A 21,603-nucleotide genomic window follows, 5' to 3' on the forward strand; every position below is an offset into this window, starting at 1 on the left:
CTCCTTTATACGTTAAAGTCATGCATTTAAAATCTTACTTAAGTTAAACTTCTAAGTATTATCTGTGAAATGTACTTAAAGTATGAAACGTAAAGCAGCAGAGTCTGTCGGACAGTAAGTGCATCATATTGTATGGTTTGTAAAATCTACATATATCTCCCTCTGAAATTTGAAAATACTTATGTAGAAATACTCAAATAAAGTACAAATACCTCAAAATTGTACTCCAGTGCTCATATTTAAATGTGCTTAATTACTTTCCACTGCTATATGCTTGTGACATCATTAACAGAGGAAGTCAGTGTCTTCCATCACTGTGAGGAGGTCATAAATTCACCCTTTTATGTTGTATCTGCATCACTAATGGTGCTGATAAAGTTAATGCATGCAAGCTGACGTATGTCAGTGCTTCAAGCAGAATAATCTGTGCATGGGTGTCATTTATGATATGGTGATATACTGCAATTCCTGTGTAAGTACTATTAAGCTGTGATGGTGATGATTTCCTTCGACAGGCAGGCTACATCATGTCAGGATCTCAGTTTTAATTGGAAAATCATTTATTCCAAATAACCACAAAATAGTTTTGTCACAATTAAAGGCATCGACATTCTTTAAAACACACACATACACAAGAACAAGAACATGGTTATTGCCAAGTAATTAACACAAACATAATGGCTATGCAATTATTTACACCTACCAAGAGTGCACTGTTGTTACATTCAGAAAGAGTAAGTTTTAAGGCAGTATTGTATATTTTACTTCAGTTTCAGTTTGATGGTACTGACTTCAAAAAGATTTTCATTTTAATAAATTACAGCAGTAATAAGTTAATATGCAGTCTCATATTGTGTTTAATATCTAGTGATTGTTTCATCTAGTCATGGGGAGTATGGGGCAGTTTGAGTTGTTAGACCAGCTACAACATTTATACTTCTAACAGGTTTATGCAGCAGAAATATAACAATGTGAAGGGAATCATTCATCACAATAAGTGCTCAATACTTTAAGATACTCATACACTTTAACTTGGGCATGGTTTGAATGCAGGACTAATGAAATATCATTTAATTGTCTTATTTATCGCTTCACTTAAGGAATGAACTGGAGTACCTTTTCCACCACTGCATCCAGAAATATTCTTTATGGTTCAAGGACAATAGACAAAACTTTTCTGGTCAAAGCAGACAGACCTATCTTATCATGGCTTATTATAAAAAATGTGTGTCTAAGAGTATAACCGCCATTACCACAAACAATATGCTTTGTATCGTACAGTTGATTTAAATGTTGGAATGTTGTTTTGTAGATGTGGTTTGCAAATTCCTCCTTAAATAGTTCAGTGCAGAAGAGCAGTAAGTAGCACTTTAAAACTCAGTGCCCTTCATCTCCACTGCAGCCATCATCGTCCTCTTGCTTCTCTTGGCTCTGCAGGAGAGGAGGAGCCAGGTGACAGCCCAGCCAATCAGAAGACCCGTGACAGCCAGCACCGCAGCGAGCCACACTGGCACATTGTCCGAGCAATCAGTGGTGAGAGGCAGGGCTGTGCTGTGCGGTGTGAGTGCTGAGGTGGTGGTGGTGGTGGTGGTGGTGGTGGTGGTGGAGAGAGGCAAGGTTGTGCTGTTGTTGGGTGCTGTAGTTGTGGTGGTCACACTGGGCAAACTGTTCACCTTTGTGAAGATGTAAGGATGCTCCTGGAACGCACAAGTAGGGGGGCCTTGAACTCAGTCACACTCACTTTTCATGGACTGTTCATGTAGTTATGCACAAATTATGCAGATAAGTCACAAATAGGTCAGCAATAGCATGTGACAAGTGCTTGTGTGGAAGCTTTCTTACCTCAGTGGGGCACTTGATGTTATTTCTGGCATTTGTGAAATTATTGTATGTCTGCTTTTTGCCCACTGGCTCCAACTAGAGATAAAACAGAAATACATCTTTGCTTACCCAGTTCATGACCAAACTGCAGTGACATGTAGTCAACTTATCAGACTTCATCTGAAACCCTTCCTCTGTCAAACAAGGTTAGCCTTTCTCTGTTCGCCTTGTGGGACTCACCATGTTATTCCATATAGCTACAGCCATGTCAGCATGTCCCCGTTCACTGAAGTGGAAGCAGTCCGCAGAGAAGTAGGTGTCGTCAGGTGTGCCATCCTGAAGAAGAAATAATATGACATCAGTGAGGAAAAAATAGGGAGTGCTGCACTGAGTCAAGACCAATAGTGTTGGTAATGTTAAAGTAAAAAATCAGGTTCAAGGATAGGGCAAGTTGTCAAGTAAGCATAAAAAAACAACTGTCCAGCTTACTTATAATGAAATTCCATGGTATTGGTTGGCAGTCGAAAAAACATCTGAGGCGCTCTGATTATAAGTTAAAAATCCTTTAATAAATCATGGATAAACCATTGCGTTTTTATTCAGAGAGTCTTGATCAGGCTAATATAACATGAATGTTTGTGGGAATTATGTGTTCTGATGGGAAGGGCTTGTTTCTGTCCTTAAGCTAAATGTTTGTACATGGAGTTCATTGGAGGGTGGGGAGTACATGGAGGGCTTACAGCGTTCAAAGGAACAATGGAGTTTTTAAAAAAGGGCTGCACGACCACAGCAAAGTCCTCTCTGTCATCATAGCGGCCTCCATACACCAAGTTTTCCGTCTCAATCTGAAAGAAATACCACAAATGCTCATGACCCTGTTGACTATTCTATTAAATAGTAACTCTTAGCAAGCACACATTTAACCTAACCTGTAGCTCCCGATTGATCCGTTTTACTTCAGTCAGCTCTGGAGAATCTTCTCCTGGTAACAAGAAGCATGGGCAGACATACCTGAGGATAAAATGTTGAAAATAAACAGCTGATAAAACACTTTAAACACTTAAGTGCATTTATAGAACAAAATTAGAGGATTTGTTATTAATTTAGAGATAATGTGGTCCTTTAGCAAATACCAGATTACAATATACTTCTTTGCTGGATTGACAGGATCAATATAAAGAGAAGTGCTATTGACTAAAAAACACTTTTGTCTTTCTTGGGACTCCGTGGTCTTGGTTCATGTAGAATTGATTTGGCAGGAGTGGATCGATGAGCATACTTTTGTAACACATTGCACCCAAGACTATCCCTTTTGATCCTGCGAAGGCCTTCAATTTCCAGGATCACCAAGACATTGACCATTGCCCTGGGAACCTACGGCCGGAAAGCAAGTACAACTGTTATTCAGGGAAGAGAGAAAGCTCATCTTTAGTGAGGCATCTCTTGAGCATATTTTCAGTTATGGTATTTATTGCTTAACCTGCATCATCTCACCTCTTTGTACAACATATCCAAGCTCGTCATCATATGATGGCTGTAGTTCAAAGGTGACAAAGATGCCTATAGTGTAGAGACCGAAAGAATATTAAAATTACAAACAATGTTCGAGGCTCTTTATTAATTCATAGGGAAGACGTGTACACATAAACCCATGGTGAGTCACACCTTTTTTTCATTAACAATTGTTCTCTGTTGTGACCAATAAAAAGTAGGATAATTACAGCACATCTGATTGAAACTGGCCAAAACTGTGTCAAAAAAGCACATATCAACCAAAGGAGCCAACACCATGCAACATGTATGAGCGTTCGAGCAACAACTAACCCTAAGCTGTCACTAACCCAGTCTCAGAGCTCATCTTAAATTGATGCTGTGCTTTGATATGCTGCTTCAAAGCACAAACATTAAAAGAGAGACTACCCTGTCGGTTGAGCATGAGAAGAGTAATGGAGAGAAAGAGAGAGAAAAAAAGGGGAATGGAGAGAAGGGAGGCGACATGAGAAAGGAGAAAGCAAAGGAGAAGGAGGGAGCGAGACAGAGACAGGATGAAGAGAGTCTGGGTTGACTTCTGTGTTGTTTATGCCTCTTAGAGAACAAGGCCTGTCACTGTGCCCCGTGTGCTTGTTTAATGCAGACAGAGGCTGAAATAGCGGAGGGAGGGGGGTGTTTTGTGTTGGAGGGGTAAAGTGACAGAATGTGCTCATTCAAAAGAAACCACGTCTGCTCTCATCTCACTCTGACACAATAAAACAATTAGGGGAGGGCTGTCCACAAAGCTTGATTATTCTGCTCCAGTGCTTAGTCCCATTTGGAGAGTGATATCATGAGACAGCTCTACACAGGGCATCATACAACACCAGGGGGATGTTTAACCGCTGTGCTAACAGAGGAGACGGTCTTTAAGGAGGGAAAGACTTTGAAAATGTCCTTTATCCTGGGGGAGATTTCCTATGACGACTTCTTAAAGCAACTCACCCGGTCATTGCAGTACTGACACAGGTCATTGCCTCCAATGAAGAGGGTCACCAGCTTCCAGTCCTTTTCAAAATTTACTGCCTATTTCCATTAAAAGGATCAAGAAGGAATCAGAGAGAAAGATGGAACTCAGATGAAATTCTCTTGTTTTTTATGCACATTGCTATAAAATATTGTCATCTGTGGTAACAAAATCGTATCAGTGTATGCTTTAGAATCACTTAGTACCATATATTGAACTCACAGAGCTATTTTTCATCTTATCAATCAGGTGTCTGACTTGCTCTGGGATTCCTCTGTATAAAATTAGAGATTTTCATTAGTGCACAAAGCATTTAAAACATAGTTCAGTAACACAGAACCTGATAACGGATCAAACAAATGTTAGAACTCACGAAATTTTAGCTCCTGACACAGCCATGTTGAAGCCTGTCTGCCATTTTCCGTTTCCCTTTGACATTCCTTTGATTTTAGGATTAAACTTCTTAAGGATATCTGATGTAAAAAAGCAATGAAAAAGAGCCAAAATACTAGTTTTATTACAGTCCAACTCTGTCATCTTGTGGTGCCAACGTGCATTACACACCAAGAAGCTGCATGATAGAAACAGCTGGATGAGTGACTTACTGGGTAATGTTGTGACAGTCTCGAGATTTTTATCTCCTCCGATGCTTGTGAATGAGAAACAAACAAATGAACAACTGATGAATAAAATGCAATGTACATGAATTTGTTGTGTGTATAGTTTGTATAGTCTCTCACCTCCATGACACTCCTCTGTTCTCAGTTCTTAGTTGGAGCAGACTCTTTGCCTTAGCACCAAATCCAGCCTACATGCAGAAAAAAAATTCTTACACAGTTTTATTAAATAATGACAAATGTCTAAACCCACAGGACTTTATTACTTGTTCTAGTGGAGATCTCAAATTACCAAACACACTGAATATGCAAGACTGGATTTAGGGGAAAATATGTCTAGAAAATTACCAAAAAAAGTGCAACAAGATGCTACAATAGCCCTGACTAAAAATGTAAGAATTTGTTGTTAGTTTCACAAAATAGGCCAATTGTATCATCTGCATCATTGCACTATGACAAATTAATAGACTAACCAGCAGTTATATACCCAACAGCTAAAAAATCCTCTCAAAAAATCACACACACACAAGTGATGATGCACATAGAAACAATAAACACACAAATATTCTTTTGTACAAACTTGCCGTTAAAGAGTCACCCAGAGCAGCCACCACTTTAATGTCTGCTGGTCGTAACCTGTGAGCTAAAAAAAGATCAACATGAGCTTATTTTATATTGACCCCGTCTATATTTATTCATACAAGATACCTGAGTAACACCTTCAATGTTTACCTGAAGTGGGCACTGTGTTGGAAGGAGCTGTGTTAACACAGGAGAAGTCACTGCCCCAGTTCTACAGAATGACAGAAATGTTTTATGCATTTATAGTTATAACTCATGACTTGGCATCATGCATAAATACTTATCACTGGCCATTCTTAAATTGTGCTGCAAATGAAAGACAGAAATTATGACCTACTGTAACAGGAGCAGGGGTGGGGGGAGGGCCTGGAAAGGTGTAGTTGCTGTTGACAGCAGTTCTAAAGAATGGGATAGTCTGATAAAGAAATAATAAAAAGCACATTTAGTACACAATAATTATAAAAACAACATCATACAATGTATTGTAGTAGATAAAGTGTTGAACTGTGAAGTGAATGTTGTTACCTCAGAGGGGCACTTCAAATCAATGCCGGCCATGAAGTCTTGAGTAGAAGTCTTGTTGCCCACTGGCTCTAACTACAAGATTGTTAAAAGTCAGACATTTATTTTGGATTATTATAATAGAAATAGAAATATCTGACCAAAATGTGCCAAAATACATTTCTTGACTTGACTTGTAATAAAATTACACCTACCATATTGTTCCAAAGAGCACGAGCCATGAGAGTGTGAGCTCTCTGGCTGAGATGAAAACAGTCAGGTGAAAAGAAAGAGCGATCAGGCTTTCCATTCTGTAAGAAAAATAGAGTTGACAGGGATTAAAAAATGAATGAATGAAAACACCATTAGGAATATTTATTGTTTCAGGTGTCAGCTCTTACTTCTAACGTGGGAAGGAAAACTTCTCTGAAGAAGGGCTGCAGTACCACAGTGAAGTTGTCGTGTGTGTCATACCGGCCAGAGTCAATTAGCTCTCTCATTTCATACTGGGAGAAAAGACAAACAAAAAGCATATGTAAAAGAACTGATCTTGCCCTTTCTAGCCTATATAAAGGGTATTAAATTTACTTTTAAGTTCTTAAGGTCAAATTAAGTCAAAATATGTTTGTGTTGTGGTCACAGAAATCGAGAGGGCACATGGAAATAAGGAAACAATAAGATTCTTCCATTCAGCATTCCTTAAGTCTTGTACCTGATAAGCTCTGTTGAAGTCATTGACCTTCCGGAGTTCAGAGGACCCCTCTTTAGGCTTCAGTATGCAGGGGCAAATTAAACTGAAACATAAACATCAAAACTGTTAAATAATGACTCAACCAGCTGTTTGGTCAACTCTTCGTTTTACAGAACCAAAAATTACTGACCGCACAAACCAGGTGGGGCAGCCCAGAGTTTTATCTCGGTGCAGATCACGCAATGGTACAATGTTTAACAGTTCAACCAGATTAACAATGGCACGAGGCACCTGGATAGGAACAAAACAGAATGGTTGTAATTTAGACACAACTGTGAAATACACCGAGGTTGCATGTTTGTATAAGTGGAGCAAAGTGCAAGAAAATTTAAAAAACATACTTCACTATGGAGTATGTCCAGAGCTTGGCGGATACGCTCAACTACATTTCTGGGTGAGAAAAAAACCTATGGAAAATATGGATATCACCAGTGAACACGACACAGAGCAAACATGGACAAACTTATGTATGGAATTATTATTGAGACATAAAAAATGATCATGTCAGATCTTACATTATCAAAATTTAAGACTGTTTATCATTCATATGAAAAAGGTGCAAGCATAATGCCAATGGAAGTAAAAAAAAAATCTTAAAAATCTAGATAAGAATGCTCACACTGTCTGTGCAGAAGTCACATATGTCATTGCCGCCGATAAACATGGTGATCACTTTCCAGTCGTTGTGGAAATCAATGCGCTGTAAAGCAGATAAGAAGGAAATGTGGTGTTAATTTGTTAATTGTGAACATAAAACTGAGACAAAGGTTATTCTGTGAAGTCTTACAACATCTACATCTACTGCCTTACCGAATCATTTTTCATTTTGTCCACTAGGATGCGCACCTGTCGTACCATATCACTGAAAACACAAAGAAATTGTGATTTGTGGAGTCCAAGAAGTGAAAATGCATTGTTCTAGTGATCTGTATGTTCTTATTTGATGCAAAGGCTAAGCAAGAGTAAAAAGTAATGAATGATAACAAGTAGATAACATGACTGACCCACTCTTAGCTCCTGCTACAGCCTGGTTGAGGAAGGCCGTAGGACTGTTTTCATTACCTATTCCCTGTGAGAAGCCAGTCAGAGAGGGGTTAAACTCCCTCAGGATGTCTGCACACCACAAAAACACAGGAAAGGTTAGAAAAATTAAAATGGAGTTTAAACATATCCAGAGAAATGTGTGCATTCTGCCTTCTGCATTAGATTAAGTGATTGACTATAATCTCACCCAGGAAAATCATATAATCTTTTTGCTATTTTATTTTAACATATAGAAAAAACAGAATCATCATAAGTCAATACATCATTTGCTGTCACAAAAATTCTCCTCATCATATCTTTGCAATCAAAGACATCCTACAAGAATTTAGTTGATTCAGGTCGTTAGCTAACTTTAACTGCTCCGCAGTGAAGTCTGTAAAGATTGTGATAAGATAGCACAATCATAGATGTTATCAAACATAATGATGAACATCTTATATTTGATAAGATAAACCTCCAGTAAGCATTTTTATGGGATTTGGTTCACAGGCAACGTTATTATAATGTTTGGAAAAATAGTAAAATAAGAGATGAACATACTTGGCAGAGTGGTCACATTGGTAATGTTTTCATCACCACCAGCGCTGAAGATTGCAGAAACAGCCTGTTAGGTTTACAGTAAATGCAGCTCATAGAATTACCGTGACCTTTTTTATGTATTTTCCAACACTATCAAAATTTAAACAAAGGTGTACTTTAGCTTATCTTACCACCATGACAGTCCTCTGTACTCATTAATCACTAACAGAAGGTTGTCTTTCTTTGCACCCACACCATTGGCTGCCTGTAGAAAACATCAGATGTGAGACACAATAGAGGGACTGTGCAGAAATAAACCACTCATAGCCAGAGGTAATATACAGTACCAGTCAAAAGTTTGGACACACCTTCGCCATTCACTTGCATGAGATAGTGTATCCAAACTGTTGACTGGTACTGTACATTGAACCAGAAGTGTACACCAAAATTAGAGCAGAATATATCTATTATAATCATAAGAGTATAATTTTTTAAAAGTGATTCATATACTGTATAAATTTGACAGGAAATCAAAAAGTACAAGAAACTCACTGTCAGAGAGTCGCCTACTGCTGCCACCACCTTGATATCTGCAGGTCTGAGTTCATGAACTACACAGGGGAGAAAATAATGTGGTCAAGTGTAATCAGATTTAAATATATTTTCCAAACATGTGTGAGCAGCATAAAAGCTAAAAAAAAAAGTTTTGTACCTGAAGTAGGTTTCGTAGGAGATGGACTACGGTCTGTGCAGGGTATTTCGGTACCCATGACCTGAAAAACATGCAGTGTTCTTTAATAAATTAAACTGTATACTCTACTCTTAAATATATTTTGAAATTGTCAAGGAAATATCTTACAGGATCTGTTAGTGAAGAGACTTTGCTGTAAACCGTCTCCTCTCTGCTGGTGGGGGAATTGACCTGTGTCCGCAGGAAAGGTCGTTCCTGGAAGTCATGTCATAGTTTTAATCATGGCATCGGATATAAAATGTTGATTAGATTGAAAGTTTTCCCCATGATTTGGGGAGTCTTCAATTGCTGCTGCAACACTTTCTAAACATTTTTCGAGGCTGTAACATGTTTAGGGGTGACTTTTGATAAACTGTAGGGTTATGTGATGACATGTCTCACCTGCGTAGGGCAAGGAATAGTGATGACACTGCCGTCCATGACCTCTATCTGACCTGTTGATGGCTGAAGCTGTGGGAGGAAAAAGTCATGATTTGTTAGGATTTAGGGCCACGTGGGACCATCTTGTGCAGCCAATGACCATACAGTGTCAAACAGTACTGATACTAAAATCATCCTGTAGATAATCTCATCAAGTTAATCTTTACATCTCTAATCTAATCTCTCCTCAGAACAATAAAAGTTCACAATAATTGTCTTACTTTTGCTTTGAGGGATCATTGAGACTGTCCCCTGTTTGCTCATTTTACAACTAAGACACAAGGTCAATTTCAGAGTCAGAGGAACTTGCAGATAAATATGGAGAGTTTTCAACATGCTGCTTTGTCAGATAGCCTAACATACAGTGTACTTACACTGTAGATTTAACTGTCAGACAGGACTTTGATCAATAAGAACCTACCAGGTTTGTCCATAGCTGAACAGCTAGTTGGTTTACGTCAGACAATGTGTTCTGCAAAGAAGCAGATGAGATTTGCTAGTCACACATTAGCCATTTCTAGGGTTTTACATGCATTCATTCATGATTTTTATGGTAAGAAAGGCTGTATATCTTACAGTTGTTTTTGATTTTAACTGGCATCCAGGTGTAACTTTTCTCTACTTACAGAATCTGAAATGGGATCAGCAATTACTGGTGCAGACTGCAGCAGGGCAGTGAAGTCTACACTGTTGCTGTGCCACTTTGGATTTTCCAAGACATGATTTAGAGAGTCCTGAAAGCAAGCCCATTGGATAACTGTCAAGCAACTAACCAAATATGGTTCAAAAGAGCATGAACTAAAAGCACTCAAATACCATTCATTTATGTGCATGTTACCTGCAGTCGTTTTAGAAGAGTTGCTTCATGTAGTCGCTGGTTTATGTTTTCATCTCTCATACACTCACACCAGCTACAAAATAAAAAAGCAAGCACATCACTGCAACATGCCTTTTAGAGATAACAGTATTATAACACTATAGGCTACATACATCAATGTAAAATGCATAAAACGTTTCTGTCAGTTTTTATAGTTTATAATACGAGCTAATTTGCTTGCTTTTTACTAGCAAAATATCAAACACTCACTTGTCCTGTTGATGATTTGCGCTCCAGACCACGACATGAACTAAGGTGTGATGTAACTGTAAAAATATACCCAACATATTAGATTTTTTTTTTCCATTTTATTTGTTCATTTCAAAATTGTATTTACCAAAGGAGACTATACCCGCTTCTGCAGTATTTGCAGAGCTGCTTCCACTTCCTGTACAACAGCATTAACATCTGCAGAAACCTGAAGCACAAAGAGACTCTTACACTCTTATCACCCTTTACAGACCCTAACACATGCAACATCAAACATGATCAAACCATTTTTTTCGATGTAGTTATGACACAATAAATCTTACATGTGGTGAACAGGTGCATGTGAAATCTGTTGCTGGTACAAACAGCAGTACAAACTTCCAGTCTGAGACCTGCAAAGATACAACAAAAAGCAAACTGAGCAAACTCCATCCACTGTAAGATGTGAAAAAAAGCTCCGCTGCTGTTCTTTGGCCTAAAAGTAAATACTCCTATTTATATAGTTGTGTGTTGATTTGAGTATTTTAACTTAAATGAAGGCCATAACAGTTTTTTTTCCCCATACACTCTGTTGGAAATACATTTTTGGTGTATTTTTATGTATCCTGTTGAGGATCACAGGGAGATAAAGTAGCATCATCTGTTTAGTCAAACTTTCATTAACATCTATAGGTAAATATGAGTTTTAAATTCATCTAATCCAACTTTTATGTCTTTGGACAGTGTCAGAAAAGCAGTGCACTCAGAGAAAACCCACATGAACATGAGGAGAACATAAAACATCACATAGATAAGTCCCAGACAACCATAACTGTCTTGCTGTGAGTTGACAATGCTAATCTGCTTCACTCTCAGATAACCATAAATGAAAGAGAACTCTTTGTTCTTCCTGACTATCACTGTAGGATTTTGAGCGCCCTGGTAGCCAAATGTTTACAGCACATGCCGTACGACTGCAACATCCCTGGTCACTGTAGGATTTCACTATCAATCTAACAGTCACTTGAGTGGTAAAAATGAACAGGTGTCATTAAGAGTAGTCCCGTGACACACTGTTTTCTTTTTTTTTTTACTGCCACGAAAAAAAGTAAAAGAGGAAATACATTTACTTTTACTATTTGATAGTCTGCTTTCAGTCAAAGTATTATGGCAACTTCTTTTATTTCTTTATAATTGTATTACAATGGACAAACCCAGTGTTAAAAATACATAAAACGTTGTTATGAGAGGGTTTATGTGTACCTGATGTGAAAGGGACAGAGACAGTTCCTCTGCTTCCTCCAACAAGCTCCTGCAACACATTCACCGATAAATAACATACCTGCAGCAATCTCCTAGAACATTTAAGTGTATGTCATGTGCACATGTGTGTGTGTGTGTGTGTGTGTGTGTGTGTGTGTGTGTGTGTGTGTGTGTGTGTGTGTGTTACCTGGGCTGCAATGAGGCCTTATTCACATGTTCAGTGATCACTTCAGGGTTAAACATAGACAGCAGCTCTGTTCAAGACACATAAACACAATTACAGAGTCTTCTCTTAATCTTAATAAGTCTCACAATTTTGCTCACTTATAGAAATGTCCATAAAACGCAATAGTAGCGGATCATGTACATTATGTGGTAAGTGTTGTTGTGAAAATAGAAGCTTGTGAAAGCGTCAACTCATGTTACCAGTTTTGCTTACTTTTATGGGAAATAAAGGTCAACGACCTGTGTTTATAGCCCACCGTCTTATCCTGAGCGATTATTGTTCTGAGAGCTTTTTCTTCAACTTATGCGCCGTATCTGGCATTTCTTCTGACATGGTCTTGACCCTGAACTGAACTGTTTGTAAATTGTAAATACTTTCAACCACAAAGTCAGAAGATTCCCTAATAGTGTCAAAAGTGTCTGTTTTTTCCTCTTTATTTAACTCAGAGTTAATAAGTAACAGAAAAAAGTATATTGTGGTCAACTAGTTAGAAAAGTAATTTGATCATAAAAATTTAACACACTGAGTGCTGATATGTGGCTCTCTCTCTCTATATATACACACACACACACACACATATATATATATATATATATATATATATATATAACAGTATGATAACATAGTGGAAAATCATGAATCCCTCAACCACCTTGTCATTTCAAAATAATATATGCAAAAGTGAGAAATAAATGTAATATCAAGGCTAGAAGTACTACAAGAATTATGTTCAAAACCAACACCACCATCTTGGTAATATTAAACCGTATATGTTTTTAGATGAATATGAACATCTATGTTTCTTCTTCATGTTGGTTATACTCAGTAGGGAAAAAGTTTAGACTTACCAGCTAGTCTACTGACCACTCTGGATGCTTCACCCCTAAAAATAAACACAGGCACATTGTTTTAGAGACAGTGAGGGTATATTAGCTTCAACTGCACGATGTATGTGTTGTTACTTCCATTGATTTTAGTATTACTGAACTATATTTGTGCATTTCATCTTGGCTCTCTACCTGTGTGAGTGAGGCATCCCCAAGGCATAAACAGCCGAGATATCAGCCGGTGTGAGAGCATGAACTGACGGAGAGGAAAAAGTGGTCAGAAATGTCATGATGCAACATCTGACACATATTTTAAATACAATAAGTTGACATCCAAGTAATAATAAGACTATTGAAGGGACCAATCCTTATGCCTATAAACACAGTAATCACTCAAACTAGTAAACGGATTCATATGATTATTGATATGAATTGGATATTGCAGTAGAAAATGCCTACCAGAGGAGGATGGGGAGGATGAGGTGGTTATTGGTGAGCAGAGTATTGACATGTAATTTTCTTTCTGTAACATAGAAAAAATATTCCTCAGACTGTAAGTGGATTTATACAGAGCAAATTATTCATGTTTTGATTAATGAGCACCAAAGTGTAACAGCTGACATACAGTACCTTCTCTGATTTCTCTGTTGATGGTTCATTTTGTACGTTAATGTTGACAGCATCTAAATGTGACATAAGAAAGTACCCAAATTAACTCAGAGGGGAAAGGTGTTTTTAATAGCTAAAAAATAAGACATTTTGTAACATTAACAGGTAAGAATAAAAAGACTTCATTTTGCCCCCTTCCCTTCCCCAAGACTCAGTGATTTTATCCATAATTGTGCTGTTGTGTTTACTTTACCGTGCATGTTAGTGCTGATTCATGAAGAATTAACTGCATTTATTTTTACTTATTGCTTGGGGCATCAGAAACTGCTGCATCTGTGTTATAAATTGCAGTGCAATAAACTGTCTGTGGTTTTCTCTTTCTACATTTGCAACCCAACATCCTTTGTGCACAGTTGATATTTATACTAAACTAATAGACACCATGTAAACTTTCCTCACAGCAAATTCTATAATACATAACTAAAGCAACAGGTACTGGATAGATGGCAGTGTAACCTACTATCATCCACATTTTGGCAAATGGCCTATAATTGCTAAATTAGGTACAACAAACATCAACCAGCACTGTGTACAGGATCACAAAACACCTTCATTTAAACAGGCTGGCTTTTCAATTACCAATTCATTCTAATTTCATCACATGACTGCACTACTTACCTTGCATTTAATCGTTCCTAACTGCTACAAGTAATTCACTGTGTTAAATTTGTCTAAACAACATTGTGAATTTATCCATGGGCTGTACTTTACCTGTAAACCAAGTGCAGGATCCAACAAGGGCTGCCAGAATCAGTAGTGCAGATCTAGTCATGATGTGCTGAGATACTGAGTGCCTTCCACACTGAGGGGGTTTGTGTAATGCCCTCCACTTTTCCCCCTCAGCCTCGGAGAAAGAATGACTGTATGCTTTCAGTGACTGTGAAAGTATACTTTACCTGTAAAGGGTGTGGAGAAGGCAAATAGTTCCCAAGGGGGCAGAGTTTTAGAAAGGAAAAGAAGAGGAAACCTAGCAGCAGAAAGAAGCATTTATCAGTCCTGCTGTTTTTTATCTCATCACTCTCTTTTATTCTCAGTCATATCTTTCTCTTATCACTTTATCTGGGCAATCAACAAAATTACTTGTCCCCTCACCTCCTCCTGCTCTTCCCTATCTCTGCATTTTTTGTGTCAGTGTACAGCAGTCTCACCTGCATTTTTTCCTGTAAATCAAAGAAATTTCATCATATCTTGCAACAGACCAAACTGACACATTATGAAAGGTCAGTGAGATGTTAAGTCACGTTTATGGCTTTCACCGTGACACTTGAATGACACGAATCGCCACCAAGTCGTCACCATATCCATGCATATGTGGTTTCTGTATTTTTATAACACTAAGCCAGACAGTAACACTGTTTAACTGAATATCCAAAATAAAAAAATGCAACCAGATATCATTGTTTATCAGTAATAATGGCACATTGATATAGACATTGATTGAAAAGAAATCTTTAAAAGATCATATCTAATGAGATGTTAGTTCTCTAAGCTTCATGTTCAGTCTGGTCTATCTTTTTGTTTGAAAATAAATGTTGTTAAATTAACATTTTTGGGAAAAGTCAGAGTGTGCACATCCACAAAACCACAGTGGGATAAGTGCTGCATGCAAAAATCAATTAAACTGCAATACTGCGATTTTTGCCTGAGGAAGACTTGTTGGTCAAAATGTTGCAAATAAAATTAAAGGGAGCTTTGACTTAGTGTGCAGGTGCTCCTTGTATTGCAGGCTAATTAACATTTTTAGCAATATTTCATTGTTTATAAAAATGTATTTTGACCACATAAATGTCTCCTTAACATTTTTTAAAAAACGGATAAGCCCAAAATATGACATCTTCCAGGAGACACACTTCGGCCCTGCTCTATCATTTCAAGGAATAGGAAGGAGTTTGTGGACACAGTGATAGTAACCAGAGAGATTTTCCGTGGAAATGAATACATTTCTGGTTCATAATAAAAGTCATTAGTGTGTAAAAGCTCAAACAGTTACTTTATGATACCCTAAATAGCCTCTTAATCAAAGTTCAAAATCTTAGTTCTCGAGCTTTTAGAGAGGGTTTTTCATGCTGAATTAGATCACTGATAATATTGACAGAACTATGCAAATCATAAGGATAACATGTGTAATGTCTTTTTTCAATATGCTGCTCTTTAACTTAGAGTCGTACTAATGCTTTACTGGATGCACATTCATAAAACAGTTCCTAATCTGTGATGATCACATCCTTGTATTTCATATATTTAACCAGAGTTATATAATCATATGTTAACAACCAGCAATTTAGTAAAACTGGACAGGTTCAGTTTTGGAGATGTCAAGAGATATGATTCGATTGCCAAATACTTTATGAGTTTGTCCTTAGATTGGCTTTGCAGATAGCCTGACCCTTGGAATCAAGGAAGAGTAAACAATAAGTTATCTTGATGATGCGGCTTTATAAGTGATGTCCATCAAGCAGCAAATTTTTTTAAGAGTTTATTATGTTGAGATATGTTGCATCAAAATAATATAAAACATATGGGTGACAGATTGAGAGAATAATTTGAGTAAATGATTGGAGGAACATAAGAAATGCAGATGCCTCCATATGAGGCAAAGGTCACTGAATCATTTTTTTTGTGACCCAATTTTTACTGGATGGTTTTTCTTCTAGGAGTGGGGTGGACACAGATTATTTCATTAGCTGTAGTCACATAAGCTTAGAAATAAATAAATACTGAATCATTTGATGAATATAAGTGTATTTGCATTCACCAGATCACCAAATGAGTAGCACTTTTTAAAAAAAAAAAAAAAAACTGACATTAGTGCTTGTATACAACTTGTATACAACTTTTGGAAATATGCACTTGTTGTCCCCCCCATTTTTCCTCTCTTTTTCCCCAATCGACTTGCATGGGTTTTGATCTGGTTCGTTTTTCAAAGCCTTAGTGATTCGTCAGTTTTCGCCTGGCAGCACCAAACACTCATTGATTGGTGCCTTGACCCCCACTTGCCTTTTTGTGTGGAAGACTGGGAGGACTTTGGGCTTCATTGTCGTGTGAATTTATATTTTAATTTCTTGTACTGGAGGTGCTATTGTTGCATTTTTGGGGGGCTCCAATCTAAAATCTCACCTAGGGCACTGACAAAGTCCCCAAAGGTCCTGAAAGTCTATTTTTGGGGTCCAGGGAGCCCCAGGGGTCCTTTAAGGGGTCCCCAGCAAAAAAGGGAATAATTCATTTTCACTATAATTCCATCCATAACTAACACATTGACAGAATGTATGACTATTTGGTCATGGGTTTCATACCCTTTCTGTAATAAAACATCTAGAGGGAAAAATCTTATCAGAGGGGGGGCCCTGGGACAAAATCTTATCAAATGGGGGTCCGTGGTCTTATATGTGTCCGTTTATGGGTCCGGGACGTGAAAACGTTATAGAACCACTGCTTTTAGCGACACTCACACATGTGAAGGGTGTCCTCCGCTCTGCTGACACCTGGTGGAGCAGCAGGCAGCTGCAGCAGAGGCCGCTACGTCATGGCCGGATGTTGATACTGGTCTGGAGCACAGCGCAGCAGACAGGAACAGCTGAAAAAGAACAACAAAGCCACGAAGACGACGACGGCGGCTCTAACAACAGATGTACGCCTAAAATATACCAAATATTTCGGTGACATCATCGCTGGTGGAGACATCGTGTACCCAGAAAGCCAAATTTGAAAAGGTAGGAAACCGTCATTTAGAGCTAAGCAGAAAATACGTGTTGTTGTTGTTCTCAGCTTGTTGTCGATATCGCTGTTAGCTGAACGGCTAACGATTGTTAGCTTCTTTTGACGCGTTGACTTACTCAGTTCGACAGCAAAATGTCCAAACTCACAACGAAAACCCGCAAACGGGCTCTCTTCAGTCAGTTAGACTAACCTATTCATATTTTATACGCTGTGTTTTTCAGTATTCCTCCTACTGACTTTTATTTTCAGCCCCATTCAAAACTCAGCTGCCATCTACAGTCAACAGTACTCATGACAAGCCAGTCTGGGACAGAAAGTACTTGTTGAAATCAGTGAAATTGAGCTACTATGGCACAGGGGGGGTAACAAAAACACCTAAAAATACAGTTAAACCAAATACCTATTTGAGTTCATGATGTTTGTTTTTGTTGAGACTGTCAGAGTTGAATTTATGACATTTTTGTATCTCGTTAAGTTGCCAGTTTCTTGTGAAAATGATGTTTGGCTATTAAAGCAGGCAAATTCTGCTGATTGATATTCAGTTTCCTTGTACTGTGCAGCAGTACAGGCCTATCATTAAAAATTTAAGTTTCAAGGCTGAAATAACCCTGATGACATCATGAGGGACCATTTTTTTTGGACTTTGGAAGGCTTCAATCAGAGAAGCTATATAATATTATTACAGGCAGAATAATAATCCTCATGAAGGGTAATGTGAACTTTATGTGTACATTGGAGTGCCAGTTTAACCTGCCCAATATAAATAGTTTACCCTTGTATATTTCTTATATAAGCCTCACTTCTTCACTCCCAGAAAATTGAACAATGGGACGCATCTTCTTGGACCACATTGGCGGGACACGCCTCTTCTCCTGTGCCAACTGTGACACCATTTTGACCAACCGGTCTGAGCTTATCTCCACACGTTTCACAGGAGCCACGGGCAGAGCTTTCCTCTTCAACAAGGTACAGAGACATTAACCAAGTAGATCTTTCCTTTGATATTCCCTCCTCAATCATAAAATATATTATAAGTTCTTCAAAACTCAGTGTTTAGTTCCTTGCTTCAAAAATTGTGTGCTTGCCTGTGTCCCAACCCCCCCACAGGTAGTGAACCTACAGTATAGCGAGGTGCAGGACAGAGTGATGCTTACCGGCAGGCACATGGTGAGAGACGTCAGCTGCAAGAACTGCAACAGCAAGCTCGGCTGGATCTACGAGTTTGCTACCGAGGACAGTCAGAGGTACAAAGAGGGACGTGTAATCCTGGAGAGGGCGCTAGTTAGAGAGAGTGAGGGCTTTGAAGAGCATGTCCCCTCAGACAACTCATGAGCCCCTAACCTTGGATTAACTTGTGTGGGAAAGCTCACTCCCGAGTCCTCCTTTCCCTCTCCTTTACCTCCCCCCCCTCTGCCTCTGCGCTGCACACCACCATTTGCAGATTTAGTGGTCTGTGAAGTTTTGGCTTCACCCTCTTACCCCACCCCAGTCTCTGGCCTCTGACCTTAGACCTCTGCTGATATGAAGATTGAATTTGCTGGATCTATTCTTGCTGAATAGGCTCCCAAAAAAAATACGTCCTGATTTATGTGTCACAGGGCGCCCCCTCCCCATAACAGCTGGGGAGTTGTAACTTCACTTGTTTAAGTGTTCGTGCACGGTCACACAGAATTTTCACCACCACTGCATAAGGCATGCTCCACACCTTTTCCATATGGTAACTTAATACATGCATGATAACAGTCACAGTTAGTCACGTAACAAAATGCATCACTTGGTTGTTCTATTTATTTAGATAACTGAAGGCAGTAGAGCTGATTGTGTTCATCCTCCAGACATGGGTAAAACAACCGGCCCACTCTACACAGCAATGTTTAATGAACCAATGGAGGTGTCACTCTACATATGGCTTCCTTGGCTCTTGTGCTTCTGTGTTGTGAACTTTGTCCCACTGTACTTGTCACCGGTGAGCACTGAATGCATTTAAGACCATGATAGTTGTTATTTCTGTATCAGTTACCTTTTCCTAGCCGGTAGAGTTATTAATGTAGTAGTGTTTAAAATTTACATTCTCAATATATGGAACGCACAGATTGATGTCATATTTAAGTATTCATTGTAGTGTTTGACAGTGGTAGGGATTTTTATTTAGATCTGCCTCACATGATGTGCAATTATTTTGAGTGATGTGACATTCTTGAAATGTACACAGTGTCCCTCTGATACAGTTCATAGTGTGGAAGTGATCTGCTGTACAGTAGACAATCGTACAATCGATCCTACAATTTAATTCAGTTCTACCACTCTCCATCTGTTACCATGGATTCTGTGCCTGTGTGGTGTGCCGTGTGAAGAGCAACATGTCACGATGGTGACTTATCAGGAGCGTGTACCTTCCAGCCGCATGTCTTTAGTATGAGGGAGGAGGAATTTGTCTGAGACGTGATGGAGACATTCTCTGTCTGTGTTTAAGGATAGGATTATGAGAGGATGGGTCAATCAAGCGTTTGAAATTAGCAGGATGGAAGAGATAACGGAGCCTCTGAAGGAATAACTAAAACCACAACACTAAAGACAGTTAATAGTCTTATCTGTAACACAGAGCAGTGCTGGAAATGACAAACCAAAAATATATTTCAATCCTGCTGGAGTCTGATTTTTAGGCCTGTATGCATTTGAACAGTTGCAGAGCGCTGGTGACCCATCCTCTCTTTATAATCCAAGGCTAAGGGCACATTTGGTCATTAGATGGCCTGTTTCTTATAAGACAAAGCCAAACAAGCTTGGTGTCATCCTCTGATTAGGCCACAGACATTTTAAGTGTCCTGTGAAGAGTTCAATAAAAAATGTCAAATTGTTAAAAAAAAAAAAAAAAAAAAGAAGAAGAAGAAGAAAAAAAATCTCAATTTTTTATGACATTTGAGGTTATTTTTGGATTGAATTATAGCACAGCATCATGGCTCTGGGCCTTCACTTTCTGACACTGTAAATGTTGATTTCCTTTACAAGGTCATGCAAGACAGCACTAGTTGTCATTTCTACAAAAAAAGTTTAATTAAATATATATGGCTTTTTTAGGACACTGACACCATCCATATCCCCAGGTCAGTGCAGTGTACGGTCAATAGCCATGACAGAATATTATCATTTTGTTGCTCACTTTTAGCATTTTAGTGATTGGCCAGTTGTTTTTATTTGCTTTATTCTATATGATTATTATTTTATTAATGGATACATTTATCTTATTGTGCATTTTCTTGATTGGAGGTTTGGAGGAAAAAAAAAAGGTTTTCTTGTATGGCTATAGCAAGATTTTCTCTGCTGTTATTTCTAAATAAAGATGTGGTTTTGCTGGGTTACATTCCTTTGTTTGTTTGTTTGTTTGTTTCCTAGCCCAGAACATGTTTTTGTCATTAAGCACAGGAAAATCTGGGAATTGTTGATTGCCAGTGTTTTTATCAATGCGAGTATAGCTTGAAATCTGTTGCCAGGTTGTTTCCAAACACTGTGACATTGCAATACTCACCGCTCAAATGATTTTTTTGTTCCTCTTCTCTAACAAAACCCTTTTCGCAACAAAACATTTGCATTGAAGATTTCCAAATGTGTGTTCAATACAAATCTGGAAATAAGCACACATGGATTTACAAGCTTAGTGATTGAATATTGTCATGTTCATGTCCATAAAGACATCTGGGTTAGCTCATGAGTAAATCTAAAGCTCTGGACCTCTAGATGGCAGCAGAATACTGAGAGACAGGATGATCTCTGAAGATGTTTTTCTCTGGGAAGCATGATGCTCAGTCCCTCGCCTGCCTCTGACGTCAAACGGCTTGGCACGGTCTGTGGAGCTTCACTGCAATCTGGAAATACAAGTCAGTGATGTTACTCCCTGGAGCAAAGAAAATGAATGAGCTCTACTGAATTAGTTGCAGTCAAATAAATGCCCAACACAGGGCGATGTTGGATAAATTATTAAGAGAAAATGTGACAGAATAAACAAATATTTGAGACAAAAATATACCACATCTAGACTACAAATCCCATTTTTAATCCTGCTTATTCAGTACTCGCTGCAAATCACCCAGGACGAGAAGGTTTTGATTGCATTTGATTTATAAATAGGCAGTGATGATTCACTCCTAATCCACCCGTTAATGTTGCAGTGCTGCCGTAGAGATATTTATAGCACTGATCCTGTTGGAAGGCTGCTTTGTTGTCTGTGAGGGGGTCTGTGTCACAGTGGTGAAATCAACAACAGGTCTACTTTTCAGCTGTCACTCCTGACTGAGCACGGCCACCTAAACTTAGCCCACACACAAATATTAATTA

At 38.5% G+C, this 21,603-nt stretch overlaps 2 protein-coding genes across 3 annotated transcripts; one reads left to right on the forward strand and one right to left on the reverse strand.

The window, feature by feature from the left end:
- Positions 1-557: 557 nt before the first annotated feature.
- On the reverse strand, positions 558-14,568 carry plb1 (phospholipase B1). The gene is made up of 43 exons (XM_067614618.1): positions 14,266-14,568; positions 13,516-13,568; positions 13,345-13,408; positions 13,078-13,141; positions 12,907-12,941; positions 12,020-12,086; positions 11,833-11,881; positions 10,914-10,982; positions 10,733-10,798; positions 10,591-10,646; positions 10,342-10,414; positions 10,130-10,237; positions 9,925-9,975; positions 9,465-9,533; positions 9,192-9,278; positions 9,045-9,105; positions 8,885-8,943; positions 8,524-8,597; positions 8,354-8,397; positions 7,774-7,882; positions 7,580-7,631; positions 7,389-7,469; positions 7,111-7,176; positions 6,900-7,000; positions 6,731-6,812; positions 6,420-6,524; positions 6,234-6,329; positions 6,043-6,114; positions 5,855-5,932; positions 5,668-5,728; positions 5,520-5,578; positions 5,059-5,126; positions 4,924-4,967; positions 4,692-4,791; positions 4,541-4,592; positions 4,297-4,377; positions 3,316-3,381; positions 3,101-3,195; positions 2,751-2,832; positions 2,562-2,666; positions 2,062-2,157; positions 1,843-1,917; positions 558-1,697 (listed from the first exon to the last, which is right to left on the reverse strand). The coding sequence occupies exons 1-43, from the start codon at positions 14,324-14,326 to the stop codon at positions 1,371-1,373; spliced, it is 3,363 nt and encodes a 1,120-aa protein (XP_067470719.1). The 5' UTR covers positions 14,327-14,568; the 3' UTR covers positions 558-1,370.
- Positions 14,569-17,091: 2,523 nt separating this feature from the next.
- Positions 17,092-20,630, forward strand: LOC137200358 (protein yippee-like 5). 2 transcript variants are annotated; one of them, XM_067615100.1, is made up of 3 exons: positions 17,092-17,264; positions 18,066-18,237; positions 18,379-20,630. In XM_067615100.1, the coding sequence occupies exons 2-3, from the start codon at positions 18,097-18,099 to the stop codon at positions 18,601-18,603; spliced, it is 366 nt and encodes a 121-aa protein (XP_067471201.1). In that variant the 5' UTR covers positions 17,092-17,264; positions 18,066-18,096; the 3' UTR covers positions 18,604-20,630. The 2 variants fall into 2 exon arrangements, with proteins under 2 accessions (XP_067471201.1, XP_067471200.1); XM_067615099.1 differs by having other exon boundaries at positions 17,093-17,264; positions 18,086-18,237.
- Positions 20,631-21,603: the final 973 nt, after the last annotated feature.

The sequence above is a fragment of the Thunnus thynnus genome, chromosome 16 (genome assembly GCF_963924715.1).
Source record: "Thunnus thynnus chromosome 16, fThuThy2.1, whole genome shotgun sequence".
Taxonomy (NCBI): domain Eukaryota; kingdom Metazoa; phylum Chordata; class Actinopteri; order Scombriformes; family Scombridae; genus Thunnus; species Thunnus thynnus.

Coding starts and splice junctions, on each gene's coding strand:
- LOC137200358 (XM_067615100.1), top strand. CDS start 18,097: ATGGGACGCATCTTCTTGGACCACATTGGCGGGACACGCCTCTTCTCC. Junction 18,238..18,378: donor GAGCTTTCCTCTTCAACAAG/GTACAGAGACAT, acceptor ACCCCCCCACAG/GTAGTGAACCTACAGTATAG.
- plb1 (XM_067614618.1), bottom strand. CDS start 14,326: ATGACTAGATCTGCACTACTGATTCTGGCAGCCCTTGTTGGATCCTGC. Junction 4,792..4,923: donor GACTGTCACAACATTACCCA/GTAAGTCACTCA, acceptor TTTTTACATCAG/ATATCCTTAAGAAGTTTAAT. Junction 3,196..3,315: donor TGGATATGTTGTACAAAGAG/GTGAGATGATGC, acceptor TTCCGGCCGTAG/GTTCCCAGGGCAATGGTCAA.